Here is a 26,366-nt window from a genome sequence, read left to right as displayed (position 1 = left end):
ATGTAGACAACTGCTGTGCAGCCAAACATCATCCTACCTTCAGATGAGTGAGGAGTTTTTTGTGAGGAAGCTGTTGGACAAATATAGAAACTATTACAAAGCATCGAGAGGATGTGGAAAGATTTATTACATTCAAATCTGGCTCATTTTTATCTCTCAATCATCTGGTATGAACATCGGTTTCCTGCGGCTCTTGTTCATGGCACATATCTCCGCTCTAATCTCTTGATTGTAATGGGTACAATGCCAGGCTCCGTGCTGTGCGGAGTTTTCTTTGGCATCCGACAGGGGAGAGTAGGATCTGGTGGAGTGGATTTAAATCCCTTCTTAGCACCTCCATGGGTCCCATCTTCCTCTCTCCTCAGTATTCACAAAAAGCCTTATATTGCTCGCAGAAACTTTAATTGTTCCTTCATATTTTGGAGGCGAGGCCATTCCGGTCACAAACTTTACTCTGCGGACCCTGTTTCAGCTGTTCTGGGCCCAGAGCTCCTCTTCGTTGGTCCCTCAGGTGGAGGTGCTGCAGCTGCGGTGCTGATAACTCCGTCAGAGTTATGGGTCTTTTTTTTATTTAGGTCAATAGGTCCTTTGGGTCAATATTAGATGAACAGTGACACAAATCAAATTGTTTTCAGTGAACAGTGTTAAATCAAACTTCGGTTTTGTGAAGGCATGGCCCCTGTCTGCCTCATGTGAATTGGTGCACACACTGCAAGTTGTGTTTTGTAGTATATACTGAAGTTACTTGTAAAAGAAATAGTTAGCGATGGTTTATTAGACAAAATTGCTTCAGAATAAAACCATAAGCAGGATATGAACACACAAAAGGAAAACAAAGGGATTGACCAAGGGAATATCATAGCAAATCTAAAGTCTAAAACCAAGTTGTCAGTTGTTCAGTATTAACATAACTTACCATAAAACCACAACCTGTCATTGCCAGGCTAGCTGTTTGCAGTCTTTGTCCAAAGATACTCTTACCAGCTTTTGGACATAACTTTATATTGAACATGCAAAAGAAAAGGAAAAAAAAGATTTTTCTCCAAAATGTACAAAAAATGATTTTTTTAAAGGCCAGGTGGAGGGCAGCTAAGACGAGAGGAGAGGAGCAGTAATTACTCAAGACTCCTCAAGAACCAACAACATCTGAAGGAGAAGAGCAGAAGAAAAGAGAGCTCATCTTGTCAAGAAAGTTGAGAGCACAGGAAGAACCATCCTGTCACTCAGCAGAGTGCATGCCTCCGCCAAGGACCAACAGTCCCCTACAATTCAATCAAGCCATGCATGGAATTGCACACACACATACACACACACACACACACACACACACACACACACACACACACACACACACACACACACACACACACCCACACACACACACACACATCTATATCAGTCCCCCTGTATGCCTGGTTTCCTTTCATAAAAACCTATGCATTATTGGTCAAAATGTAATGGTGTTCTTTCTTGGCCCTTGTTCATCCGTCCACCAGGTTTCGTGGAAATCCATTCAGTAGTTTTAACTTCATCCTGCTGACAATCCTTCCAACTTACCAACGAACCAACAAACAAACAATTAAACAAATGTGCAGGGCTGAAAACATCACCAGCTTGGCACAGGGAGTGAGAGGAAGGGAAGGAAGAGTGGACGGAAAATGAGAGGACACTCGTGGTGTAATTGGATGAACACTTGAGAACACTGAGATGCCTCGTCTCTGCAAAATGACATGTCCCTCCTTCTCCCACTAACCCCTCTCATGTATAATTTGCCTCTGTAATCTATTCCTCCCGCTAATTGCACATCTACACAAGCACCCTCACACATAGCCCATCATCTGTATGGTCAGACTTCAAGAAATGGGGTCAGATTGATTGTATGATTACATGGAATTGCCCAACCTCTGCGATCACTGAAGAGTGTAGTCGCTTATGCCACAAGCGACAGATCGCATCATGTATTTCAAAAACAGCTATTCCTGCCAATCTGATTCAAACATTTGGGTTTTCCTCCATCACTTTGTTAACTTCAAATGACTTTACCTTGTATTCTCTCCCTTCAATAACAAAGATTTTCTCCCCCTGCTAAGACAGAATCTGTTTTCCAGGTTCATCAGATTCATTTGTACTTCCTGTTCCTTTCTCTCTTTTTTTTCTTTTCTCGTTGGCTCTTGTCACATGCATCATTTTTGTCATCCTACATTCACAAGCTTATGCCTCATGTTAACTAAGCAACGCTGCTTTAACTTTGTCGATCATTTGGATTTCCCTCACTGCACTCCTGTTTTCCGAGTGATACATATCAGTACTCCGCTGCCTTGCTGGGATGATGCAGGGGATTTATGGAGGGGAGCCCGGCTAACTGATGGTGAAACTCTATTCTTGGAATGGCAGGAGATGTATTGGTTGGGGGCCTATTCTCTGAGCTTCATTGTAAGAATGAAAAGGTTATTCTTCCTATGAGATTTTGAAGATCTGAATGTTTTCTTTTCTTGAACATGTTAAGCTGAAGATTTTTTTTTTTCCTGTTTGCAGTTTTAACCAGCAAGCTTATTGTTGGCTCCAGTTATTGATGCAGTGGAGGAAATTAACAATAACTCAAATCTCCACAAGCTGATGCTTCCTTGGCAGATAACTCTGTTAGCAGTCGTGGCCATGGTAACTGGACCAAGTTCATCTTGTTCAAACTCAAAATGTGGATCTGTGCCCACAGAGCCAGTTATTGTTGATGGTGCACAGGCGTCATCCGCTATTGTTGTGGCAAACACCTTTGGTGTGTTTGATATACCCATGGTGAGAATGCATGATGTGTTGCAAGTATAATGATGATTCATGTGCTTGTTAATTGTGTTGCAAATTAAACCTAACCCTGTATTACAGAACCATATGTTCTCTCTTTTCACATTTCTTTTTGTCCTACACGGTGTTCCGCCTGCTGCCTCAAAGGAAGACGCTCATGGGTCTTCAATTGTTCCAGCTTTTCCCCTTGTTCAGCTTGTAAGTTCTCTTTGAGTTAATGAGGGTTTACTCAGGCTGCTCCTGAATTATTTTAAAATGAAAGACACGAATGTTGTGGAGTGTAGCTGCTTTTGCAATTAGATCATAACGAAAGCACCAGCCTCAAAAACTCAAAGTGGTTCTTGGCCACTGCACAGTGGCAACTCACTGCACCTACAGATAAGACTTTAGTATTACTCAACTCATATATGTTCTTAGGCAAGACACTTAACCCTAAATTGCCTCTGACAGCAATTCTGGCAGTGTATGAATGAATATGACCAAAAAAAGTGTGGTAAATAGCATGTGTGTGAATGAGTGAATGTGATTTGTAATAGAAAAAAAGCACTTTGACTGGTTGATAAGACTGGAAAAGTGCTGTGTAAAAACAGCCCATTTATTCTTCACAGGGGAGCTACTTGGCCTCCTGCGTGTGCTTGAGTGAGGAGCGGAGGGAGCCCCTGTTCTTCAACACGTAGCTCAGGGATGCTGCAGAGACATGGGCTGAGCTGCTGCGCCGACAGATTCGGGATTGAGATGTTAGTGGATGCACTCAGAGTAAACTGAAGTGTGTGTGTTGCCTATACGTCGAGGTGACCCCAAAGGTGATGTAATACCTCGTTTTGAAAGAGTCACTACGTATCCTCTCGTACTATTTTGACTTTTTTTTCACAATGTGGAATTTTTCATTTCTCTCCTATATCACTATAAGATCTCAAAGCTAAGGATTTTTGAAACCAGAAATAGATCGGGATGAAAATGTTTTTTTAATTAATAATACTACAACTACTACAACTACTACTACTACTACTACTAAAAATAATAATAATTTGATAAACACAAAGTAAATGAATGTCCGCTTGTGGCAGGTTTTGTCCACTTCTCTTTATGATTTATGGGGGTCATAAGCATAATTTGGTCATTATTACTATTATGAATATATTAACTAACAGCAGGAAAATAGTGAACACATCAGCTTTTTCTTCTCGTATGTTCAGTCTCCAGAGCGTTTCTGGTCGAACTCAAACCACAGTCTGCATTCCCCAGCAGGTGGATTTCCTTTCTTAAAACAACACCATGGGAATCGTCCCCTGCATTGTCTCAGCTGTTGGAGCAGCATCGACAGCTGCCACATCCTTCACCACCAACACACACCACTGGTGGAAGCATAGCAGCATCCCAGATGTAGTTTCTTTCTTACAAGGGAATAATCATGCAATGCTATTGCCATTTCCTGAAAACGAAATTATGATATATACAATTATATTCAATGCCATGCTCTCATTTCTCTCCTTTCCTGTCTCCTTATTTCAAATTCCCTCCTCTGCTTTAAGATGCAAACCAACTGCTCAGAGTTGAGCTGCATGAACCTGCTGTCGCTCAAGTTGTGTTACCGTATGTGTGCTTGCCTTCAATGGACCAGCCAGTGGCTTGGTCCTGTATGTTGAGACATACACTGTCTGGAACCAGCTTTGTGTTGTGTGTCCCTGCCTTCTGTGCCAACACCGTGGTGGTATAAGTGTCCTTATATTCCACACCTCCAGTGGAAAACCTGATGCATTATGTTGGGCCCGAGTCTCCACGTGCACCCTGGTAGAAACGATTCTGTTTTTAAAACAACAGTTCTAATGCTATTTATTCCTGTAGGGAACCCTACCTCCATGTAACGGCGCTGTCAGGAATAGGCTAAAGATAAAGATTCAGTGACTTGTTCAAGGTCTTGCAGGTTCCAAACTGCTTTCTGTTGATGATTTGGATTTCATGGGGAAATGTCTGCTTCACTTTTTCATTTTCCTCGCATTCTAAACATATACCATTTTCTGACCCAACCTTATTTTCCCAGTTGCTGATTTGTGTGCTATGGCTGACCCTGGCCCTTCCTCAGCCTGCAGAAAGAGATATTATGGACCACCGGGGAACCAAGATCCTTGTTGAATGTGCTATTGGCTCTGGAGGTTTCTCACTTGTTCTGGGTTACACTGGCTGGTTGCCCTGTCTGGCCTTCCCAACAAGGAACCTCCCTGATAACTTTAATGAAGCCAAACTGTTTTGTATGGAATGGATGCCTTCTTAACTCACCTGGGAAGTGGAGTGTCACCTTAAGTTATGGCCATCTGCTCCATATCTTTGCACTAAAAAACTTATAAGAACTAAATGCCTTCCACAAATCACATATGCATAATAATAATAATAATCATCAGCATCATCATCATCATCATCATCATACATAACAGTAATATAGATATCAATAATATGAATGATAATGAACTAAAGCAAGCAATAAATAAAGACATTAGAAGTCTTATTAAGTGTCATATTGTCTGTCATATCTTGATCTAAGATATAAAATGTTCCCGTCAAATCTGTATTATGTACACAGAAAATGGAAATTAACATCAATTGTAGTATTCATTCATCATACAGTTAACGCATGGACTAGTGTGGTGCCACCGGGACAGTCACATATAGCAGACAGTGAATGTGTGAGTGTTTGTGTTTGCACACATTGAGAACAGTGTTGGATGTACAATATTGTTCAGTGTGAGAAATGCTGTATTGCTGTCTTTCAACACATTTCAAATCGTATCTGTGATGCTATTTTATTACGCCTAAATATTGTTCTGACATCTAATCAGATGAGCATCGTCTATCGTACCTTGTCAAAAAAGCCACCATCAGTTCAGCTACTTTAATTTCAGGGGACTTCTGAGACCTTCTAATAAATTCCTGTCCTATTTAGTCAACCACATGGGCCCCATGTGAATGACGCTTTTATGGCCGAGACCATTAGTTTCTGGTACAGTCTCTATGGTGCCCATCTCCTCTGTGACACTGGCGCTCACCGCATGATGGTGAAAGAGGGTTGGAGTAAAAGCTACCAGAAACCAACTGGTTTCAAGAGGGAAAAATGTCCAGGGTTATGGTGCAAGAGAAGCGAATCATCATGGAAAGACAATTTGGGTCATATAAATATGAAGCCTCCGATAATGATAATGTTAAGTCACCCACATATATATCGCTCCTGTAAAACCCTTTCTTTCATGCAACATCATGTCCTCTAATAATGTTTTCAGTGACACAAATATGCGGTAATTTGTATTTTACCTGGTGTTGGTAAACATTTCGCTGTGAATTGAATTAGTTGTGACATGTCCCCTTGTCATTTTAGACAACTTGTCAGTATTTATTAATACATCATCAATCCTGGAAAAGGATGTCTGACACATCTTTACATCTGCCAGTTATGTTGCCAGGAAAATTTTAAGGAACTGACTCATAATGCTAATCGTGATGTTTGTAATTGTGATTTGCAGTTACTGGCAAAAACTTCAACATTAAATTGGAGGAAGAGACACAAGTTGTCTGGTGTAAGTCATTCATGTGGATTGCCAACAATGTCAACTGAGGGACAATTAGCTTAACAACTACATGTATTACTACAGACTGCTTCCTCAAAACAAACTATTAAGGTGAAGCAACACTTTTGAACTTTTGTCAAAATAGACATTAGTTGGTGCACCAGATGGATATTTACTGCAGGGCTGCAGAATTTAATTCTTACATGTTTTTTCTTATTTTATTCGGCCTGTATCTCTGGAGCTTAATAACTGCTAACATTCCCTTACAACAAAATATATCATATTACAACTTTATATCCAAGACACTGTATTTTGTATTAGTTCTCTAACATCTGTTGTAGTGAGGTAAGCCCTCATGTGTCCCTGCTGGAAAAAAAGGAAAAACAGCTGGTGATACCAGAAATGCTGATGACAAGACTGAGTAAATAACTGTAAGTAGGTTAAGGTCATGTCATAATTTCAGTTCCCCCTCTTGTGTCATTAAACCTATGTCGTAACATCTCTGCTTAATTCTGAACACATTCCAGACACTCGCTCTTTCTTTTCAATTATTTTCCACAGCCATTAAACATTTACTTTTAATGTCTTAGTGTCTGCAATTTGATGGCCCCTTCTTTTTGTTTTCTCATTCAAACCAGATTAATTATTCAACCCTCTAATGGAGATGCTCTATTCTGGTTTCCCTGCTTAAATCAAGCAAATAATGCAATGACGAGAATGATTCATCTCTGAAATGAAGCAGACTGTGAGGCTGTGCAGTGAGAGGAGATATTAATCCACCGTCTTATAATACATGTAAATTGAGTGGTACAATGTCAATACAACACTGTTGTCAATCTGCCTCTCCCAACACCCTTTTCCCCTGCTCGTCCCGGATAGACGCAAGACACTCGACATCTCTCCATCTTCCAATTTATTTCTCTGCCGTTGGAGGAACAACAGATCAATCAGTGGTGAATAATCAATGTCAGCCGGAGAGCAGCTGTGGGTCGACAGAGAGATGTCGGACGTTTCTGTTTGTTATTGTTGGAAGAGCCAGGCGTGATGCTTATATGTGAAGTCTTCTGGAGTACGAGGATTTAATTAACCAATGACGGCAGGGATTTCCACGAAGCGTACCTCAGGGACCCTGGGCCTCATCATTCTATCCCAGGTCAAATCAGCATGGATTCTGCTGCCAGATCCCATTCAGAATAAGCAGTGTCTGTACTTCACATGACATGAAGGATGGAATTGTTGTTTTTTTTTAACATAAAAAAACAAACATTTGATACAAGGAAGGTATGGTTTTTCATGTTTTTGTAAACGCTTGGCTATGGGGGGGCTGACTTTTTGGGTTCCTGCATCACCCAATACATCATAAAATGTATTATTGCTTCTGTGATCATATTTCCAGCCTTTATCTCTGCACCACTGACCACATGAATCAGAGACGTTAATTTAACTTTGAAAATGGTGAAAATTGACAGTGATATTGGGAGTGAAATGATGGAAACGTATGGGAATGTTAGTGGTAAGAATTAAGATGTGTGACAGCATGGTTGTGCCTTTTCTGACCACATGCTGACAGAGGCGAGCACTGACAGCACACTGCTACCATCTGGTGGTGACATGTATCTGGTCATATTTCAAGGACAAGGAGTTTCATACCCTTCATGTTTTTTTTATTAATATGGACAAGCCAGTGCAAAAGACTTAGGAATGAAATCAATATATTTTCCTAAAATTTCTCAGTGACAACTTTAGACGTCAAGTGTTTCCTGGTGTTCTTCTCTGGCCTCAGTAGAATTATGTAGCACTTTGGTGCAAAGATGCAGCCCAGCAATCCATAACTGGAGGCCAATATAGCAAACACCTCCGTGACTGTGGAGTACTTCCCCGGAGAGCTGATGTAGGCGGGAACAAAGGCTACCCACACGGCACAAAAAATGAGCATGCTAAAGGTGATTAGCCTGGCCTCGTTGAAGTTGTCGGGGAGTTTCCTTGCCAGGAAGGCCAAGAGAAGGCAGAGGCAGGCCAGCAGGCCGATGTAGCCCAAAACCAGAGAAAATGCTTCGGGTGAACCCTCGTCACACAGGAGAATGACAATCGGACTCTCTCGTGGCATCAGTTGGCGTGGAGTGGGGGGCGCAACAACCAGCCACACTGTACAGATAATGATCTGAATAAAGAGAAATCTCTTTCTTCAAATATTTGACAATATTTGAATCAATGTTCCTTTAACTTTTCGAGTTCGATTAGAAGTCCTTACCTGGATAAGTGTGCAAAAGATAATGATTGCTTTTTGCTGCTTGGGTCCAAACCACTTCATGACATTACTGCCTGGAAGTGTGGCCTTGAAGGCCATTAGCACCACTATAGTTTTCCCCAGAATGCAAGAGATACAGAGCACAAAGGTGATTCCGAACGCAGTTTGTCGCAGCATGCAGGACCACTGAGAGGGCCGGCCAATGAAGGTCAGAGAGCAAAGGAAACACAGAGTCAAGGAGAAGAGCAGCAGGAAGCTCAGATGAGAGTTGTTGGCCCTGACAATTGGAGTGGTTCTGTAATAGGTGAATATGAAGACCACAACACAGGTGCAGAAGGAGCCAATAAGGGAAATAGCCATCAGGGTGATGCCCATAGTGTCGCTAAAGGAGAGGAACTCCACCTCTTTGGGGATACAAGCTGTCCTCTCAGGACTGGACCAGAACTCTGGCAGGCAGCGCATACACTCTATGGCATCTAAAGGAAAGACAAGAAGGATTTAGCTGCTTCACTGTGACATTTTCACCACTACCAACTGTATAGTAGGTCAGATTCTAAAACCTAGAGTGGGCAAGTAGTTTTTTTTTTCCTCACCAGTCTGATTGCTAATCTCCCCAGCTGTACAAACCACACAATCATGGCAGCATATAGGGAAGTTAGGTCTGATTGCCTTCCGGGTACCTGGGGGACAGATGCTGCTGCATACTGACAAGGGCACCTGAGCAAAACAGGGAGTACACACTACACTGGTCACAACAAATACGCATCCGTCCCATGATGAAAAATAGTATTTCACAAAAAACAATTCACAAAACATCAGTCCCTACTTTGGTTTGGTTGCCATTCCAGACAATGTTGTGTTCCCGGATCTGGAGGCTTTGTTTTTTGGTCATCTCATCAAATTTGCCAATAGTGACAATCTCCATGTCTCCATTTGGTCTCAGCTGCCAGTTAACTAAGTCATACATGGCTGCAGGATCACCATTCTCATCAAACTTGGTCTCATCACCGAAGGAGTCCAAGTATTTCATCCGCTTTAAGTAATGAAGGAGCTAAGGGAAGAAAGCACTTAAGATGACCTAGTAGAATTATCAATATCTTCTAATAATGATTGATAAAATGTATAACTTTTATTAATCTAGACTGAATTAGAGAACAATTGGGACGTTACCTGCCATGGTTGTATATTATCTACATCCGGACAGGCCTGCAGAGGAAAAGGCACTGATCCTTGGACACAGTTTCTCACTGCGTGGAGTGCATGGGCGATGGCATACACAGCCTTATAGACATTGTAGGAAATCCTTAGCTGCGACACATCTGAATAGATGTTTGTCACAGTCCCTAGTTCTTCTGCTCCAGAGCATGAAGGTTTACTCTCAACATTATTTTCCTGACCTTCAGCTGGCAAACTTAGGCTGCACTGAAACACCTCTTCCCAGAAAGGAACGAGGAAGGGGTCATCGGGGGCATCTGGGCTTGCGGGGTGCAAGCGAAGCAGAAAGTCTTGCAATCCAGAGATGTGTGCTTGCCGAATGGCAAATCCCATAGAACCCTGGAGGATGTGGTGGTACTTTTTTGGTGTAGAGAGGACTGCAGCTGTACTCCATGCCTCGCTGGCCAGCCATTGTATCCCAGTGAGACCCTCTCTAAATTCAAGAGATACGAAATTCAATGTCATTTTTGCATTGACAAACATCTCAGACATTAAAAAACTGAGCTTTTTATCATATTATGAATAGTATAGCATTGTTGAAGATTGTGAAGAGATGAAAGCATCATGCCTGAGTGCTTCATCAAACAATGCAGCTGCATCTTGTTCTACAGCAAACACAAGAATCACCCGAGCCCCAGAAGAGCGGATCGTGGAGACAATGGATGAAACTGCAGTCTGTGCTCGGTTCTTAGGGATGATCTCATGGAAGGCAACACAAGCCCCCAACTTTCTAACCTACAAGAGCATAAGGGGAGATACATGAAGTTTTAATTAATCTTATGAGTACAACGTTCAAGAATTCATACATTAAAAACTACAGAGTGGCATTTTGTTATGGTTGAATTCTTTCTGTACGGGTGCATGACCCACCTTAACGGCAAAGATATTTGCCCCACCTCGGCCATAGGCATCATCCCCTGCGATCACACCCACCCAACTCCAGCCAAAATGCTTGACAAGTTGTACCAGTGCATCCACCTACAAGGAGACCGAGAAATAGAGAAACAGAAAGTGCTTCATGTTTTGGAAATTAAAATGTGGACACACTTCCATGAGAGGTTACGTAACATTGTAAGTAACCTGAAAGAATGTCGCCTTCCTCTAACCTGGAAGAAGTCACTGGGCATGGTCCTTAAAAAGGCAGGAAACTCCTTTTTGTCACTGAGACAAGCACAGCTGGAGAAATAACTAACCTGCATCAAAAGAAAACACAAGCTTTAAATCTTTCCAAGATCATTCGGACTCAATTCACAGTACACAAAGGTTAAAGCAACCATGCCGTGAATCTGACTGTTGACTTTGACCCTGTTGCGATTCACACTGCGGCCTTTCCCCTGACTGGTACACAGTTAGTCATAACCTATGACTAACTTACCTGTGGCACATGGAAGACTCCCAGGAAACGAGCGACTACGAGAGACTGAGTAGAGCCACCGTCTCCTATCACTGCTGGTACTGTCCCATGACAAGAGCCTTTAGTCTGAGTCACTCCTTCTAACCCTGAGCCCGTCTCAGTCCCCATCAACTCCATCGCAGCCTTCAAAGCCTGATGCGGTGTGCTGCATGAATCATAGATCTTAAAGCCCAGTGTGATGTTGGGAAGGAGTTTGCCATCTCTGTTGATCTCCTTGATGGCAAATATCATAGTTTGCATCCAACGGAACGTCCGGAAGTTAAATCTGGAAGAAGACAGAGGCAGACTTTGAACCAATTTTAATTCTAAACACATTTAGAGAACTTTTTGTCACTGACAAACATGGACACACTGTGCGATGGACTCGTTATGGAGAGCCATATTTGATTATAGTGGTTTCATCGCAACTTTGCAGCACCAGCCATTTGGGGACTAATGTAGCTAAGAACAGCTTACCTGGTGCACTTTGTAGGAGGAGGCGTAGAAGTGTAGGACAGACTGTGCTCCACCACCATGTCATGAAGGGAGAAGAGTCCCCCCAAGGTAATGTCTCCCTTTTTCTCCAGCACACGCAGGGCCATGGAACCTGGGATTATTTCACAATGTTGATTCTGGCCTTGATGTGAAGCGTAGGGAAATATCCCACACCACAAAAGACCCACAAGCACAAGCTCTGTCATTCGTAATGAAAGACTGTGCTCTGTTGATTTCATCCAAAACGGCTTCATCCTTTCTTTACGCTATATCTATGCTTGTCAAATAATAGCAGTTATGATAATCCACAGAAACAACAAATAATAGGCCAAATATGTGTTTGCTGGCAAAGCATCAAACTAATATTCAGGGGAATGTAAAAAAGCAAATGCTAGTGTAAAGCAAATAATACATTATGATCCCATTCAGACAAGCGCAGTATATCTACAGAACTTAGAAGTACAACCTTCATTGCATTAACACAGTACAGAAAACCTATCCTGCCTTTAGTCTCGAGAAAGAAATGCTGTCCCGTAGCCTATATATGGTTCATGCCCCATATAACAACTGTCAAATTGACCTTATTTCCCCTGGGTTTCTGGTCGATGGAAAAAGAGCCCCAGTTTCACACTTATTGTAAAAACAATAACAAGTCGAACTCGAATGAGCACTTGAGTAAAATGTAAAAAGACAAGAGCCATATCCTGTCAGTGTCATGCCTGACTAGGCCTAACTCATCCTTCAGTGATGTGAAGGGGGCAGACAGCAGGCCCATGTCACCAGGGGCTGCTGAATGAAGTTATACATCTTTCAAACCCACACACACACACACACACACACGCACACACGCACACACACACACACACACACACACACACACACACACACACACACACACACACACACACACACACACACACGCACACACACACTCAATCACACATACACACATACAAACACTTTTTCTTTCAAAACTATCAAAAGTATCACCAGAATCCAGAAAAAGGTTTTACTCTGATTGTCAGATTTGTTTTCCTATTTCCTATATTCTTCTTATTATTACATACAACATCCTTCTGTGGGGTTACAGAGGTTTACAAGGCGAGATTACTGAGTCATTAGGGTAGCTGTGCATATCATTACCAGGACCAACCCCGCAGGCTACAAAACAGAGCACCACAGAGTATGAAGTAAAGAGAACAATTTATGCAGTCTGTTACATTGCCTCAGGTATGTCTCCTTATTCATTTACAGTTATATGTCCCAGTGTGACGCTCAGGAGAGGACAGACAGACATACACAAAGAGAAAGCTCAGTTTTATACAGTAGTTTTCTTTTCTTGTAAGTAACCTTTTAGCAAAATCTTAGACTTAGAACCTCCTATATTCTTAGGGGAAATTGGTCAGACTTGTTTCTGAAGCTGATTAGAAGTGAACAATAATTAGATTGCAATTGTATCAGAGTTTTTCTCAAAGGGATATGTGAGTCAAGATAATTGGAGCCCCTGAGTATTGGGCATTACACTGTATTCTGTGAAGCCCTACAATGTGCAGACAGAGAAACTGGAAAAAAAAGAGGGACAGAAAAAGACGATGGTGAGAAGTAAAAGTTCAAACAGTGAGGTACCAACAGTTCAGCAAGTCAACATATAGAGATAGAGATAGATAGAGCGATAGATAGAGAGAGAGTGATAACGACAGATAAGAGCAGGAAGGAAAACATAAAACGGAAGGAGGGATAGGTGCAGAAAGACAGAGGGGATGAGAGACAATTCAATACTTTTGTGTATTTAGGTGTTCATTTTAGATAAAAGTTAATTCTCAAGTCAATTCATTTCCTCAGGACAGGAAATACAGAGAGAATGTGTAATTCATATACTGTAGGTAACCCAACAGCCAGATTGTTCAGCCAGAACCAAAAATCTCACACTCTTTTTCGCAAGGAGCAAATGTCTGTCCTGGTTGTGAATATGTGGACAAGATGTTTAACCTTGCAAGGCAGTCGGACCCATGAGAGTTTGTTTATCCAGTATGCATTATTTATGGTTTATGACTGTGTCTACTGAGGTATTTCGTGGGGTAGGTTTGTGTGCAGGAAGTCACACTCATTCTCAGTTGGGCAATGCAGACATCCTTCTCCCAGCAACATTTTTTGAGCTCCTCCTGGGGAATCCATCCGTCTTATGGCCTTGTGACCTTGTGACCTTGCGACCTTGTGGCCTTGTGGTTGTGAACTTCGGTCTGAAGATTTTGTTGCATGCTTATTGTGACAGATCTCTGAAACAGCCGACATGTAACGTGTAGTATGACAAAATAACACAAGTTAAGTTACTCATTCAAACGTATACAGTATGCAAGCAACACTCATGAAGGGTGAAAAAGACAATTCTGTTTCATTTTATGTAAAACATTGACTGCAAAAGCAATGCAAAAAATACCTGAATCCGGTTGATCATGGACACACAGCAGCAAATACATGTTTGCCTATTCTCTCTGTGACCTGCGTTCTGTGGAGAAGCACAACAAAATTGGGTGCGTAATTTCTTGAAATTAGTCGTTGATTATATTCTGGCCTGCGGCCAAGCTTACATGCCAATATGTTTCCCTCCAGCAGGTTCTGGGTCTAGCCCAGGATCTCCTTCCAGTTGGACATACTCGGAAAACCTCCAAAAGAAGGCTTGCAAAAGAGCCATCCTAATCAGATGCCAAATTAGCTAAATGGGCTCCTTAGACATGCAGGAGTAGCGACTCTACTCTCTGCTCACTCTGGATGTCCAAACTCCTCAACCCACCTGCGCGGAAAACTCATTCCGACTACTTGGATCAGAAACCTAATCTCCAATTTTCTGGTAGAAAACCATGGCCTCAGAGTTTGAGGTGCTGAGTTTCCTCCTGGCCACTTCACAGAAAGCTGCAAACCCCGTCAGCGTGTGATGAAGGTCACGGTCTGATGAAACCGACAGAACCACATCATCTGGAGAAAATCTAAATTAAATTCTGAGGTACCCAAACAAGACACTCTCCTCAACTGTAGTCTGTGGTATTTCAGACAGGATTAGAGACAAAGGTCAATCTTGTCAGAGTCCAGAAACCACTGAAAACTTGACTGACCTTGTGCTGAGCCTTTTTGACTTTTCCTAGACCCTTGAGGGCGACTTTTATCTATACCCAGATATTTGATGCGTGTGTGTGTGTGTGTGTGTGTATGTGTGTGTCTGTGTGTGTGTGTGTGTGCGTGTGTGTGTGTGTGTATGTGTGTGTGTCTGTGTGTGTGTGTGTGCGTGTGTGTGCCTGTGTGTGTGGTCAAAAAATAGGGGCAGATTTTCAACAATCTCGGTGAGATTATTATTATCTCCAGATGATTAACGTTTGGTGCTGATCAGTCAAAGGTCAAGGTCAAAAAAGAAAAAAAGAAAACCCTTTCCACATTTTCCAAGTTATCTCTGAAAATAGTTGGGCTGGAGACCTATATCTAATATTGATTAATGAATATTCCTCACTATAAATCATATGGTTAGTTAAATAATGAAGAAGTCACAATGGAGTATGAAAATTATGCCATGTATAGTTCAAAAATGTATTATTTGCATAATGTATGGTATTCACAATCTTAACGAACGGGTGTTGTGTTTGGAGGGATGGCTTGTTTGTGAACTTGTTCATGAGGACAATAACCTCGTACCACGACGTGTTTTTTTCAATTTTAATCAGTCATGAATAACAACGTGCACTCAAGTGTAACACACCCTTGGGAAGCACTTAAAACTTGTTATTGTGTATATCATGGAAGGGAGGTGGCGTCACGGCATCATCCTAAACCGTCCAATTTACCTTTTTACCCAGGGGGCAGAGGGAGCAATGGGGCCAGCCGGGCAAGCAAAGACAAGCAACTGCTTCCAAAAAGACTGATGACATCTGGGCCTGAGGCTATGAAACCGACGCTCAGCAGGTGTTGAGTTGGAAAATAATTAAATCTGAGATTTTAATGGAAGGTGATCTTGTCTCTTTCAAAACAAGCCACTCAAATTAATTAGCGCCAGCTAATCAATATGTCATACCAGCTACACAACTTTGTTTGGTCGTGGAGATAATAGAATTGCAATCTTTACATGGGACAAACCTGGCATCTCAAAGCCAGATAATGCAAATACTTTTGTTTATATACATAGAATACTATGATTCTGAGAGCAATCACAAGATGATTATGTAAACACTGACTCTACAGTTTTTAAACGGTTCTTCAGAAAGTGACATTAACATTTAGCATTAAAAAGACACTCTGAATAAACATAACTACAAAACAGGTTTGAATGTGGGCCATAATTGTCACAGTGAACTGCAACATTCAAAAATAAATATACAGTTTAGATTCATTGATTTAGCAAGTGTGTGAATGCATTATACATTTGGATAAAGTAACCTTAATGCTTCATTACAGCTTTAATGCATCTTGGCCTGCTCTCCAGCCATCTCTCTCTCAATATTGGCTTATTTTCTCACTTTTCTGGCCAAGGAAGTCAAACAACTTGTCTTTGTTAACTGAGTTTGTAACTTTTACATGTTATCGCACATCATAGGTGGGTTTACATCTGGGATTTGGGAATTGGATATTCCTCCATTCACAATTTGAATGTAATATCACAGAGGGCAGCACCATCAGTCAAAGAGATTAATTAGTTGGGTTATAGAATATGCAAATTCATCCACAAATCATAAGCAGTCCTCTGCCAAAATGTACAATTTGGCTGGAGACACTTAGAGTTGTGGGCCTCTCCAGGGTGTCAATGTAATCTAAAGACAGGCAGGCACAGTGCAGAGTCAAAAGACTAATCACAAATGATTACGTGATATAAATCCTTATGTGCGGATATTGGAAATTCCCATGAGACATTTCTTTGTATTTCTGAAGGGCACATAATGTAGTTCTTTGACTCAATAAAGCAATGTCAGATTTTTGAAAAGTTGTGAGGCTGTGTTGTGTCCTCTGGTATACTTTGACCTTTATTTTTGGAAATTTGAATGGGCAAAATGGGTCTAAAATGACATAGCTAATAAAACTATAAACTATGCCAAAGGAATGGACACAGAGTTTGGCTGATGGACGTGGTCAACGGGTCTGGAAAGTGAATCCAATGCGGAATTGCCTGAAGCCTGTATTCTCTGGAATCACCAACAGAGGGCAACTCCACTGGTTGCCCACAAATAAGTAACATTTTCCTGGAAAGTTTATGGTCTCAATCTCTAGTTTCAAGTCTTCTCCGATAGTCTGTTTGCAAAGGAAAATGGCAGTTCCCAAACCACTGGGTGGCGTCACAGTGGGCTGCTACTTGGGTTATTATAAGGGGAAGTACAATACATGTACCTATTATAAAGAGACTTCTTAGTGAACTGACTTTTTTTCAGATTACACACAACTCAGAGGATAACACAAGTTCAAATATAGATTTAGACCAATGTATGTACAGTATAACTTATTTGCGTGCTTGAAGCATGATAAAAAAACGACTTAAGACATGATTGTTCTGCTAAATGCTCTGGATGGTGTACAGATTACTATGTTGCCCCAAGTGGTTGAGAATGGAGCAGAAAGCCATCCCTAGTCCCTACACTAAGACAACAAATTAATAAAAAAGTTAAAAAAATAAAATAAATTACACCCTCTTTATTGCTTCTGGTTAAGCTTGATAAATGATGTTTTTACTATATGTAATGTTCTTTAGTTTTTAAAACCATATAACTAACATACAAACCCCCTTAGAGCCACTGTGCATCCACACAGTAGATTGCATGGTTGAGTGTGTCTTAATCCTTTACCCTTTAATTTTGATTGCCCCATTTGTTTCTCACATTTCATGTTGTTGGTCCATGTGAACCTTAAGATTACCTTGTATTTTGTACTCATGTATGTATCCATATTCATTTATTAGTCTTTTCATGTTTTTATTTTTTTTGCTTTATTTTATTGTTCATAGTATGTGGCTTTCATTACAAGTACACTTTATAAAATGTTTTTTTTAATTTCTAAATCAGTACCAACATCATCATCATCGTCTTCGTCATTATCATCATCATCATCATCATCATCATCATCAGCAGCAGCAGCACCAGCAGCATCGTATTTTTTATCATTCAGTTTTTTGCCAGGAGATGGCAGCATTGTCAATGTTATGAATATGGTCCTTAGGTCACAGTGCAAAGATTAGTGTGGGACTTTATGTGAGTTGTGGGGACAAAACAAGTATTAACAAGGTTGAACCATTGAATGTTGTTCTTTCTTTTCTCTTTGATTTGGTCTGGTCACATTTCTACCTCTAGTGATAGCAGAGGCTTGACTTTTCATTATGGTATCCATTACCTTTAGCACACACTGCAAATATCTGGATGTGGTGGTATGGTGCCAGGTCTGACAAATTTTTGTCCTGTGGGGGTTCATGGCTCACACTTTTATTTGATCCTCATAATTGTTTTGTTTTCCCACCTCAACCGAACCACGTGGATACATGTTGAATCTTGAGAGTAAACCCCTGCAGCCAGGTTGAGCAATGGATGAGAGTAGATGTTGAACTGGCATGCAGGTGTATAATGTTTGGGGACCGCATTATTTTGACCATGTCACACAGATACAAATCATGAAAAAGTTGCTAATGCACTGTGGCATGAAAAACAGGAAACAAATGATAAACATGATAAACTATTTTTGATTGTGAGTTTTCATTTATATCAGTCATCCCTGTTTGCATAATTGTGCTTCAAAATGCTTATAACCTATTTTCTTTGGGAATAGTAGTAGTGTAGTAGTAGTAACATATGTTGATTACTTGTTTTGACTGAAGTGGATCCAATTCTGCATTGTGTAGTGCAGGAGTGAAGAACACGCTTCCCCAGGAATTTATTTTAACTATTTATTGCCCACCATGTTATTGCACAAACAGCACATTCATAGGATTTTGTTTTATGTACATCCTCCCAGCACCTTCCCAAGGTAAAGCTCAAAACATAAAGAACGTAAAGCCACTCAGTAAGTACACTTTGGAAAATAAAACTTGCACCACTTTCAGTATTTTCTCTTTTTAAGAAGGTGTTGAACTTAAACATGAAACCCAATGGCCTTGCTTAGACAGTTTAAAATACAGATACAGATACAATACAACATCCCTCGGTGTCAGGGAGTAGCAAGCCGTTTGGCCGTAGCAGAGCTTAGTGGATAGGCTGGGGTGTAAGCTTTAACCATGTTCGGGATGTAGGAAGGGCCTGAGCCATTCGCAGCACGGTAGGCAAGTGCCCGTGCCTTGAATCGCATTCGAGCCACCACCGGGAGCCATTGGTGCAGAGGAGCGGCGGTGTGGGAGAGCTTGGGTAGGTAGGTTGGGCCCCGGCCGGGGTCGCTGCATTCTGGATGAGCTGCAGAGGTCGGATGGCACATGCTGGCAGATTAGCTAGGAGGGAGTTGCACTAGTCCAGGCATGGGATGACAAGAGCCTGCACCAATACTTGCGTCAAACCTTTACAAAGATGTGATTTCCATCCAAAACAAAACCATTGATTCAAATTATTTTTCTCTCTTTCTTTCTTTATTTTTGAAGTTTGTTGAGATCAAAGGCAGCATAATGGACAAACAGAAATGGGCTTCAGGGCATCGTCTTGACTAAGGCCTTGTGTAGGGATCTTAAGGGCACCATGATGCAACATTGCTGGAGGGAAGTTTCCAGCGTAAGCTTCAATAACGGCTATGGAGGCAGGTTGGACACATTGTGATCTCTGGAGGGAGTTTGTTAGTGTTTTTGAGTGAGAAGAGCCTGAGGTGTAGGACAAGGTCAGGCACGAGTCCCCTGCACTTCACCTCATGTGTTTGCACTAAATCAACTCCCTAAAGGCAAAGCCTCCAGAGAGCCCTAAAGCATTTCATCAACTAACAGGCTTCTTTACAAACACACAAACACCTTTTTTAATGAAGAAGGGCCCAAGAGGAATATCAGCTCACAATGAATCAAGCCGTTGGCTGAAAAATAACAATTATGTCAAATTAAATACCACATGGTCCAGTGCCTTGTTAAACCAGGTGTGCTGAATTTTTTATTATGATCAGTTGTCAAAAGTGTCCCTTTAATTAACTTATCCATATGTGGATTCAACCCCGACATATATGTTACATACTGTATATAATAAAATATTAGAAAATAAAAATGTAAATGTCCCACAATTATTAAACAATATTTTTTTGGGATGAGAATATGAACACAATATATATATATATATATATATATTTCCCCCCAGATTACATCTTCTATTATGTAGATAGAGACTGGTAGCCAGTCCAGATATATTAAAAAAGGAAGGGGAAAAAAATGATTTTATGAAAAATAAGCTAGCATCAGTAATTTTAAGATGCTTGTTTGTCTTGATATTTTGTTGATATTTGTATTGGCATCAAAACTGTCAATCACAGCAATAATTGCATGGAAAAAGGTCTTATGGGTAACAAATATTACAGAGTGCTTAGTTTTAACCTTTTTTCACTAAGTAAAAGACATAAAATTTTCAAGACATAAGACACAAGAGGCGTTTTGTCGTATTCATTTTTAAAATATATATATATACAACTACATGTGCAACATGTGATGGTGCAAACAGTGTAGTGTAAACAGGAGATGTAAAGTGTTGAGTGCAATAGCAGCAATGAGGGGAATGGAGGGGGATGAGGGGGAAAAACAACTGACTTGGTCGGATTTTTTAAAATTTAATTATCATTTGTAACAACGCAGGAATGGCTGGATATATTAAAGAATAATGTATGAGAAATCACACGTCGATCAAAAAGTGTCCATAATTTCTAAACTATAAAATACGAATATTGGCTTGCAAGTGACAGGGGGAAAAGAGAAAGCATCATCTAGGTTTCTGGCTGAAAGTATGAGAAGGTTTTTCACAACAAACAGGGTCAAGGTTGGTGGATTTAACCAATTATTACCCTAGTAACTGTGTTTTTGTCACAGTTGACAAAGTTTGTCGTCAATTGGATGAGTTGTCGTCAGGAATCAAAGGACAGACAGACAGACAGACAACTGTATTATGGCGTATGCAGGGGAATTTCCGTAACAATTTCCTGTGCTCTCTTGGCTTCATCTGCCGACCCCCTGTGTGGTCCTTCGTGCTGCGTCACACTTCCTTTGGCATCACCTTTGTCCTCTGTAATTCTCCTATTCATGGAAAAAACTATATTGGTGTTAAAGGCCTTCATAGCAATACAACGAAATGGTTTGGGCCTGCACTGCAGAGGCTCAGTGTTGTGGCATTCACTTTCATACAGGTTGTAGTTTACACACTTTGGCTGACAATCAACCCTCCTTTTCTTTTTTCAATTAGCGACTCTAAGCGACTGTAAGTTTGACTGTGAAGGGTCAGGGTTAGGGCACTCTGATGAGCTGGCGACGTGTCCAGGGTGTACCCTGCATCTCAGAAAGTTGGATTGGCTCTAGCTCCCCCACCACCCTTGAAGGAAATGCAGTAAAGATTATTGATGCATGGATGGATTGTTACGGTGGCCGAAATGGAAATATTTAGATAAATGAAAACATTTAAATTAAACTCTTTGTCAATAAAAATTGCTTTTTTACAGTAGATTTGTTTGGTATAATAAATATTATCTAATGAAAAACTATCACAACTACCTGTCTCTTCAATTTAATTAGCACAATAAATTTTCATGCTGTCATCATGTCCTAATATCTAATATTAGAATGTTGAATGAGGAGCAGCAAAGCAGTGTGACGTGATCACATTATGATTTGATAAGAGGACCTCTTGTTATTCAAGCAGAACCATTAAGCTCTGCCCAGGAGCTTCATGTTCTGGTCAATGATAGCATAAGTCATCACAGGTTAGAGGTTTGTGTGTGCATGTGTGTGCCTCTAATTTGTACTAGATGAGTGACTGTGTCTATACAATGTTATTGTGCTTGCTTTTTGTGGGAGCCTTTGGAGCAGACCACGACACTACAGTCTGTGAGATGCTGGGGAGCCCAGGTTTTCCTCTGTTAGCTAAGGAAGGAGATCTCATTATTGGTGGAGCATTCTCAATCCATACCCAAGTCTCAAATCCTCCACTGTCCTTCACAGATACTCCAGACCCGCTCAAGTGCTCCAGGTACTGTACTCTCTGTTGTCTCCTTTCTCATATGTACTGTGTGTTTTTTAAAGGTTAGAGAAGCTACATGAAGTCTGAAAACAGCTCTGACTCTTTTCAGAATCAATTTCAGAGAGTTTCGTTTTGCCCAAACCATGATTTTTGCCATTGAAGAGATCAACAACAGCAGCTCTCTACTGCCGAACATCTCAGTTGGTTACAAGGTATTTGACAGCTGTGGTTCAACACTGGCTTCGACGCGTGCAGTCATGGGTCTGATGAATGGAGAGGAAAGGACTTTGAGAAAAACCTGCTCCAGTCAGTCTTCTGTTCAGGCCATCATTGGAGCCTCTGAGTCCTCCTCAACTATTGTGATGCTACAAATGTGTGGGATTTTCCAAATACCAGTGGTAAATATTTGTAAAGTTGTATGTTGCTTTTTTTGTGACCATTTTACCAAAGGCTTGTTCACGCTTTATTTGGATATAATATCTGTTTACTGTACTGTCAACAAAGTCTGGATTCTCGTAACATTATGGCTAGTTTATTGGCTATGCTATGTTGTATTTAGTCTCTTAATCTAAGACACCACTCAAATGTTATTTTTTCCTATTAGATCAGCTACTTTGCCACATGTGCTTGCCTGAGTAACAGAAAGGAGTACCCCTCCTTTTTCAGAACCATTCCCAGTGACTACTACCAGAGCAGAGCCCTGGCAAAACTGGTAAAGCACCTTGGCTGGACGTGGGTTGGGGCAGTGAGAAGTGACAACGACTATGGTAACAATGGCATGGCAACATTTATTGCGGCTGCAAATCTGGAAGGGGTTTGTATTGAGTACTCGGAGGCCATATCAAGGACTGATCCCAGTGAGCAGGTTGCCAGGGTGGTCAGAGTGATCCTTGGTGGCAGTGCAAGAGTTTTGGTTGCCTTTCTTTCCTACAGCGAGATGGATGCTCTGCTCGAGGAGGCTCTGAACCAGAACTTGACTGGCTTGCAGTGGGTGGGCAGTGAATCCTGGATTACAGCAGGTCATTTGACTAATAAGAGGTACTCTGCCATCCTGACAGGGTCTATGGGCTTCACCATTAGAAAGACAAAGATCGCAGGCCTGCAAGAGTTTCTTCTACAGGTTAACCCAAGCCAGGACCCACAGAATGATGTGCTGAGAGAGTTCTGGGAAGCGACCTTTGATTGTAGCTTCCAACCAAGTCTGCATGGTCAGACCCAGTGCTCTGGCTCTGAGAGATTACAGGACATCAGCAATCCTTTCACAGATGTGTCAGAACTGAGGATCTCTAACAATGTCTACAAGGCTGTGTACGCTGTGGCACATGCCTTGCATAACATGTTGAAATGTGGACAAAGTGGTGAAGTGGTGAATCAGTCATGTGCATGGAAAGATCACTTAGCAGAGCCAAAGCAGGTAAAAGGTTGTCTTAATGAGTCACATAAATATCTCTTTATACCTATTATCCTATACTTTAACTTATAAATCACTGTTCTCTAGGTTGTGAAACATCTCCAACGTGTGAATTTCACTCTTTGGTCCGGAGAAAGAGTGTATTTCGATGGAAATGGAGACCCTGCAGCAACCTATGAGCTGGTGAACTGGCAGAAAAACCGAGAGGGTGAAACTGTGTTTGTGGCTGTAGGAAGCTACGATGCCTCACTACCAAATGGAAAACAGTTTACCATGAATGGAATAAACATAACATGGGCTGCTGAAACCCTGAAGGTATCAAAGGTATCAAGTTTTGAAAGCTCATTATGGAGGTTGATGAGTTTGATTCAAAGGTGATATGGCATAAACTTAAACTAACAGTACTCACGCGAAAATGAATCAAAGAAATATCTTAATTTTGTTGTCACATCTTTTGCTGTACATTTTCCAAATACCAACCATTCCCCAAGACATCTTAAGATAGGCCCTTTCAGGATTGTTTAGGAAGTCAAATGGAGCTTTAGAAGAAATCCAATTAAAGATTTAAACACCAATCCCTGTCAGACTACAGGGGTAGAGTCACAGGAACATTCTTATTCATGAAAAACAAATTGTTTCCCCCCCCTTGTTTTCCTTATTTCTTTTTTTTTGTTCATTTAGTTGAACTTTTCCAGCTGCTTTTAATTAACATCTGAATTGACCTGCCAATTTTTACGTCTGATCTTGACTATGAATAAGAACAATGTCTTTAGCTCAAACTTAAAATTGACAAATAACTGTGGAACAAACGTTGAACTGTTGAGTCGTGGTGTTGTTACAGAGGCCGCAGTCTGTTTGCAGTGAGAGTTGTCCGCCGGGCTTCCGGCAGGCTGTTATTAAAGGCAAACCCATCTGCTGTTTCTCCTGCATCGCCTGTGCTGCTGGAGAGATCGGCAACTTGAACAGTGAGTAAACACTTTCCTAATTGTCATATTATTGTTTAATATGAAATGTGTATGTGTGTATGTAGTGGCCTAGACACCCATAGAAATGCATGGAAACTCATGATCACGGGGTTGAATTTCTCATAATTTCTACCTAAAAGTGCATTAAAAACATATTTTATATATATATAATTAATTCTTACTTGAGTCCATCTGGTCATTAAATGCATTGTTTGAACCTGCTCCATAGGAACCCGTTGTGACTAATTACTAAACATAATATGATGCAAAACTGGCTTATATAAGTTATATATGCATTATATGAATGAGTTAAGAACCATTGGATTCAAAACAACAATTTCAATAAGATGTCCTTGGATCCAAGATACATTTTCGCAAGCATTTCAAATGAACGTTAGACTTGTGATTTTTTCTGTTTCACTTTTAAATTTAGATTAAATTGATCTACCAATTTAAAGGCATTTTAAAAAAGTGAAATATATATATATATATATAGTTTAGTCATGTGTAGCCACATTTCTTGACAATTTCCACCTCAAAAAACAAAACAAAATTTTTTTTCGGGGCCTTTCCTTAAAAAAGAGTCACCATTTTGTCATTAATGGCTTCATATTAGTGCTAAAACTTGCATCTTAAAGTTTGAATGTTTGTTTTCCATTCAGATTCTGCAGAGTGTTCACAGTGTCCACTGGAGTACTGGTCAAATGAAAACCACAGCCAGTGCGTTCCAAAGGTGATTGAGTTCCTATCTTTTGGAGAAACCATGGGGGCCCTGCTCACTACCTTTTCATTATTTGGAGCAAGTTTAACGGTCGTGGTTTTGTGTGTTTTCTTTCGGTTTCGTCACACACCTCTTGTCAAAGCCAGTAACTCTGAGCTGAGCTTCCTGCTGCTCTTCTCCTTGACTCTGTGTTTCCTGTGCTCTCTAACATTCATCGGCCAGCCCACTGAGTGGTCCTGCATGCTGAGACACACAGCTTTCGGCATCACCTTTGCCTTGTGCATGTCTTGTGTTTTGGCTAAAACCATAGCGGTGGTGATCGCCTTTAAGGCTAAAAGGCCAGCAAACACAGTGCCTCAGTGTTCTCTCCCGCTTCAGAGAACAAGTGTCCTCAGCTGTACTTTACTGCAGGTTTTAGTTTGTATGCTGTGGTTAACTCTTGCCCCGCCATTCCCCTACAAAAACGCTGCTCATGCCACCGAAAGGATTATTCTAGAGTGTGACGTGGGTTCACCTGTAGGGTTCTGGGCTGTGCTGGGGTATATAGGGCTCCTGGCTGCGTTGTGCTTCATCCTTGCTTTTCTGGCTCGAAAGCTGCCTGATAATTTTAATGAAGCCAAATTCATCACCTTCAGCATGCTGATATTCTGTGCTGTCTGGGTCACCTTTATCCCAACTTATGTCAGCTCTCCTGGGAAGTTCACTGTAGCTGTAGAGATATTTGCTATTCTAGCCTCTAGCTTTGGATTGCTTTTCTGTATATATGCACCAAAATGTTATATTTTGCTATTGAAACCAGAGAGAAATACTAAAAAGGATATGATGGGTAGAAACCAGTAAAAATCACCATGACTCATGATGTAGAATAGCAAAATTACAAAGATGTGAAGTGCAGATTATGTGCTTGTTCACATGTAGCCTATTGATTGCACTAACGAATTGGCCGTATGTGCAATTTTTCCTTTTGCCACAGTTTTGCAAAAATTATTGAATGCAATAAAAAATGTCATTGAATTGCCATCCTCATTAAATGTCTGACAAAGTAAAAAGTAAAAATAATAAATTGTGTTGGGTATATTATACGGTATATTTGAAAGAGAAATACAGATATATGAATTAAATCATCACGATGTGTCTGACTGAGATATGGTTAATTTTGTCTATTTTCTTCTGAATGCTCTCTCTGTGATATGGTTGATGTAGAAAATAAAGTTTAGCTCCTGTTTAATGGAAAACAGGAAAACGTTTTCTCATGCTAGTCCAGTCAGCGTCAAAAAAAGTTTTCCTTGTATTTCATGATTTTCCTTGTTATTAACAGAAACATTAAAATGAATTATACATTACATAACTGCAGCTAAGATATCCCCAACGGCATGCTCAGGTTTCTGAAATTCTTATTGTAAGGATTTGGTTACACACAAAAAAAATG

General features: G+C 40.8%; 2 protein-coding genes across 3 annotated transcripts; one reads left to right on the top strand and one right to left on the bottom strand.

Moving 5' to 3' along the window:
- Positions 1–8,076: 8,076 nt before the first annotated feature.
- LOC118299749 (extracellular calcium-sensing receptor-like) lies at positions 8,077–11,841 on the bottom strand. The gene is made up of 10 exons (XM_035623731.2): positions 11,690–11,841; positions 11,195–11,498; positions 10,926–11,012; positions 10,690–10,797; positions 10,388–10,554; positions 9,775–10,252; positions 9,431–9,655; positions 9,198–9,321; positions 8,608–9,080; positions 8,077–8,517 (listed from the first exon to the last, which is right to left on the bottom strand). The coding sequence occupies exons 1-10, from the start codon at positions 11,812–11,814 to the stop codon at positions 8,077–8,079; spliced, it is 2,532 nt and encodes an 843-aa protein (XP_035479624.2). The 5' UTR covers positions 11,815–11,841.
- Positions 11,842–17,968: 6,127 nt separating this feature from the next.
- On the top strand, positions 17,969–25,899 carry LOC118299752 (extracellular calcium-sensing receptor-like). Of its 2 annotated transcripts, XM_047335800.1 has the most exons (7): positions 17,969–18,032; positions 21,705–21,849; positions 21,950–22,238; positions 22,445–23,254; positions 23,339–23,566; positions 24,093–24,216; positions 24,879–25,899. In XM_047335800.1, the coding sequence occupies exons 1-7, from the start codon at positions 17,969–17,971 to the stop codon at positions 25,775–25,777; spliced, it is 2,559 nt and encodes an 852-aa protein (XP_047191756.1). In that variant the 3' UTR covers positions 25,778–25,899. The 2 variants fall into 2 exon arrangements, with proteins under 2 accessions (XP_047191756.1, XP_035479627.2); XM_035623734.2 differs by lacking the exon at positions 17,969–18,032 and having other exon boundaries at positions 21,629–21,849.
- Positions 25,900–26,366: the final 467 nt, after the last annotated feature.

The sequence above is a fragment of the Scophthalmus maximus genome, chromosome 11 (assembly GCF_022379125.1).
Source record: "Scophthalmus maximus strain ysfricsl-2021 chromosome 11, ASM2237912v1, whole genome shotgun sequence".
In the NCBI taxonomy this organism is placed as follows: Eukaryota; Metazoa; Chordata; class Actinopteri; order Pleuronectiformes; family Scophthalmidae; genus Scophthalmus; species Scophthalmus maximus.
This window is presented reverse-complemented; position numbering and strand designations above follow the sequence as displayed.